The following is a 4,749-nucleotide window of genomic DNA, read 5'->3' as shown; positions in this document are numbered from 1 at the left end:
ACTACGAGTTTGTAGTTCGTTAACCTTTTTTTTCTTTTTTTTTGTTTATGAAGACCTTGGTGGATCCATTATCTGTTTGTGATAGTTATATATATATATATATATATGTCATGAAAACAATGCGTCAGTTTAGTCTGAGAAAAACATTAAGTTCAAACGTTTCAATATTTAAACGTAGGTCATTGTTGGGTACTTTTTTTTTTTTACAGAGATAATGAAGAAAGTCCAAACTGTAAATTGTTTGGACATTAAAAGTGACAAACATTTTTGTGCATATTGTTGCACGCCAATAAGAAGACAGCTTCAACAGTTACCGTTTAATGTGTAACGAGAGTCAAGAAAAAAATCCAGCTTCAGTGACATCAGGTAACTAATTAGGCTTCAAGGATAACGACACTAATTATGAGACTATTCCCCACCCTTGGGGCTGTGTTTTGATTAATAGCGTTGGAACCACTCTTGGGGCTTTGTTTTAATTGATAGTAGTTGGACATTGGAACCACCCTTGGAACTATGTTTTAATTCATAACAGTTGAACATTGGAACCACCCTTGGGGCTGTGTTTTAATTAATAATAGTTGGACATTGGAACCATACTTAAAACTGTGTTTTGATTAATAGTAGTTGGATATCGGAACTAATTTTGGGGCTGTGTTTTGATAAGTAGTAGTTGGACATGAGATCTACCCTTTGGGCTGTGTTTTGATTGATAGTAGTTGGACATTGGAACCACCCTTGGAGCTGTGTTTTAATTAATAGTTGGACATTGGAACCATACATAAAACTGTGTTTTGATTAATAGTAGTTGGATATAGGAACTAATTTTGGGGCTGTGTTTTGATAAGTAGTAGTTGGACATGAGATCCACCCCTTGGGCTGTGTTTTGACTGATAGTAGTTGGTCATTGGAACCACCCTTGGAGCTGTGTTTTAATTGATAACAGTTGAACATTGGAACCACCCTTGGGACTGTGTTGTGATCAATAGCAGTTGGACATTGGAACTAATTTTGGGACTGTGTTTTGATCAGTAGAAATGGGAGCCACCTTTGGGCTGTGTTTTTATGAATAGTAGTTGGACATTGGAATTTTTGTATTTGCGAGATTCAAAGTCGCGAATTTTAAGGAGTACGAAAATAAGGCATAAAAAATCTTAACTTACCTGTACCACTCTAACCCCAGGTGGTAAAACTTGTCGAAGAAGTGAACTTCGGGACCGGGTGCTCGGACGTTCGGGTGAAGTCGGAGAAATTCTAGTAATGCTCGCGTTCCGCATTTCTTTACTCCGATTATCAACGCTTGAGGAAGTCTCGATTTTGGAAAGTTTTCCGTTTCTTCCTGTTTCAGAAGGAACCGTTTCTTATAACTCCTTTTATTTCGAGACGCTACTCTGTTATTATGGGATGTTTTGTTATACATACGTCTTGTTCCAATCGATATCTGTTTCGAGGGGACCTGAGTAGGAGGATTGTTTCTGGGGAGTGTTTTACCGAATCCCCCAGTGAAAGGTTTATATCGCTGTTGGATTTTCCTCGGCAGCCAAGCTCTAACTACATAATCTTTGTAGCCATCGGAATTTTTCCCTTCATTTACTACTAGTAATTCCTTATCTTCCTGGTGTAGGTGAACGTTGCTCAGACGAGAGGCAGATAGAGCTGACAGACCAGTGCTCACGTGGTGCTTACGAGAACACTGAAGAAAATTGAAGTAAACGTAACAGAAAACTAACGAAAACAGTGCGCTAATTAAGACCAGTTGCTGGAAAACGGACCGTTTTCTATTCCAAGGTGGCTGAAACATCCGCATATTTACTTATCGTGTAAAGCCTGTATAACTAGCTTTGTTCTTTGGGAAAAAGATAGACGCTTCTGAACACGAGTAAGTAAACTGTTTTCAAACTGTTATTTTATAAGTCAATACTTCATTGAGAGAAAGATCTAACTAAAGCCTTGTTACTAAGCAACCTTTGTACTATAATGCCCTCCAAGGCATTCTGAAAGTCAAGATTTTCTTGAAGGTGAGTGAAGTGCCTAACTAAAGCCTTGTTACTAAGCAACCTTTGTACTATAATGCCCTCCCAGGCATTCTGAAAGTCAAGATTTTCTTGAAGGTGAGTGAAGTGCCTAACTAATACCTTGTTACTAAGCAACTTTTGTACTATAATGCCCTCCCAGGCATTCCGAAAGTTGAGATTTTCTTGAAGGTGAGTGAAGTGCCTAACTTGTTACTAAGCGCCTTGAAAATACATTTGACTATAGTCTTTTTCGAGACATTCTGAACTCTTCATAGGTTTTATCTGATTTGAAGTTGGCATTCGATATTATTATCTCATTAGTGAGGAATTCCAGATTGGCGTTTCCGAAATCTAATCAAGAACTATTACTCTGAGCGTTAATTCCTCCATTGTCGTTGTTGGCCACCGGCGATTGCAGAAAGAGATTTTTAGTTGAAAACTATGACCTTACAAGTCGCTAACTGAGAGCAGTCCAGTCCAATCTACTGCTTCCAAGATCCGAACTGCATCACGAGATTGCCGTGAAATCTCGGCGATCGATAGCCGATCTACCACGTCGGAGGAGAACTACGATACTGTGTCCAGACAGATCGTGTGCTCTCTTAAACCTCACCTTGGAGTCACTGCCCCCATGCGGAGAAATTATTACATTAATATTTTTGTTGAGATTTTGTGACGTTTGCAAAAAATGGTTAGTAAAATTTGTCCAATTAGCTGAAACCTCAATCCCAGAATCGTCTTATTATCTCTTTTCTTTTTTTCTCCAATCAGAGATCCCCCCCAGTGGCACAGCAATATGTCTGCGGACTTACAACGCTAGAATCCGGGTTTCGATACCCGTGGTGGGCAGAGCACAGATAGCCCATAGCTTAATTAAAAACAAACAAACAATTAATACTCATAGATAATTTAAACACTTTTTATTTTTATATAACCAAAGAGGAAAACATTTCAAGTTACAGACAAAATTACAGAGAATTAGGTAAATATTATATTTCGCCCGGTCCCTCAGGGGATCTGCGGTAAGTTTAGGGACCTACAACACTAAAAAAAATCCGGCGTTCGATTCCTCGCGGTGAATAGAATGTAGAAATCTCATTGTGTAGTTTTGCACTAAGAAAACTGTATCTTCTGTTCATTGGTCAGTGGCCAAATTACGGCCTCTGAAGAATGAATGTGAACTTTTATAGCAGATGACCTTTCTCTAGTGCTCAAGAAAAATTGTATCGCTCAGCTGTTTCATCACCGAAAAACGGATTTATGTTACAGTTTCTTAAACATTACTTTGACACCCAGGACAAATTTGTTTGTGTTTAAAGTTTCACAGTTTTCTTGTACATGAGGCAGAGTTGACGATGCTTATCTGAATAAATAGGACTGAATTTACGTCACAGGATTAGGCTAAACTTTATCTAAGCTGGTACTGAGGTCAAAGATAACTGTTCCTTAAATAACGAAACGCTACATTTGGTTGAGGTCAGAGATAATTGATTTTTAAATAACGAAACGCTACTTTCGGTTGAGGTCAAAGATCCTTAAATAACGAAACGCTAGTTTCAGTTAAGGTCAAAGCCAGCTGTTCTTTAAATAACGAAACGTTGGTTTCACTTGAGGCCAAAGATAACTGTTCCTTAAATAACGAAACGCTGCATTCGGTTGAGGTCAAAATGAACCTAAACAAACCACGACTTCCTTCTAAATCAACTTGAACAAACAAAAACCTTCTTCAAAATGAACCAAAACAAACCACGTTCTTTTCAAGTCAACTTACGTAAACCAAAACCTCCTTTTCAAGACAACCGGAATAAACAATAATCTGCTTCAAAATCATTTTATTTTTATTTTTATCTAAGCCTTATGGTTTTAATTCTCATTTCATCATTTCTAGTGTAAATCTTGACATTCATAATTCAAATAAAATTTAAATATTTTTTCTCTTTGTCTTACCTTAACTTCATATAATAACTGTATATTTTCAAATGTTTAAAGGATCATTATATATATGTGTGTGTGTTTTTCCTTAATACTGATCGCCAGTATGTGTTGTTTTTAACTTTGTTCTATGTTCCCAACTCATTTTCCATTACTTTTTATGTTAAATGAACATTAAAAAACATGTCACATGCTCAGTGTTTACATTGCGTTTTATTTTTTGAAATTAGCAAGATAAGACGGCAACTTTAAAGTCTCTGATTAGAAACTTCATATTTAAACTAACAGATAAATTCGCGTTGTCAGATTTTGATGCTGAAAAACTTGATTATTTAAGTGTTTTGTTGGCAAGTTTAATGGAGCTTTTGCATCTGTTAAAAAATAAAGATGTCAACTACGAAACGAAGTTAAGAATTAATAGAACATTGCTGTAAAAAAAATGAAGGTTGGAGAGCGAGGGTATCGGCGATGCTGTACGCCATCTATAAATCACTCGATTTTTTTTTGATTTTTTTTATCGAACATAGACTTCCTGATTTCAATAGGCTTAGTAGAACGAGTGTATCGACCTTAGGAAAGAAAAATGACTCGGGATTACGAACATAAAATATTATACAAAACTGCCAAAAGTTTCTCATCTACTACCGAGCCCCCAGTAACTTCGTTTATAGATTTAAGGCAGACATTTTTTTAATCCTTGTTCATCTCTATGTACTTCATCACCCACATGTTGGTGGAGATGAATGATGGATACGTGTCCCCTACAGTACAAATGACACGTTTGTTCAGACACTTTATCGTACCA

At 36.9% G+C, this 4,749-nt stretch overlaps 1 protein-coding gene across 1 annotated transcript in view; it reads right to left on the bottom strand.

The window, feature by feature from the left end:
* The window catches only part of LOC106473774 (heparan sulfate glucosamine 3-O-sulfotransferase 2-like), a 5,705-nt gene extending 1,862 nt beyond the window's left edge, over positions 1-3,843 (bottom strand). Inside the window, exons 1-2 of the mRNA XM_013934452.1 lie at positions 3,784-3,843; positions 1,161-1,690 (exon numbers count right to left, since the gene is read on the bottom strand). Coding sequence (XP_013789906.1) covers positions 1,161-1,690; positions 3,784-3,843 — 590 coding nt within the window. The remainder of the gene's footprint in view (positions 1-1,160; positions 1,691-3,783) is intronic.
* Positions 3,844-4,749: the final 906 nt, after the last annotated feature.

The sequence above is a fragment of the Limulus polyphemus genome, unplaced genomic scaffold (genome assembly GCF_000517525.1).
Source record: "Limulus polyphemus unplaced genomic scaffold, Limulus_polyphemus-2.1.2 Scaffold6497, whole genome shotgun sequence".
NCBI classification, from domain to species: Eukaryota; Metazoa; Arthropoda; class Merostomata; order Xiphosura; family Limulidae; genus Limulus; species Limulus polyphemus.
The sequence above is the reverse complement of the archived record's forward strand: the minus strand, read 5'-3'. Positions and strand labels throughout refer to the sequence as shown.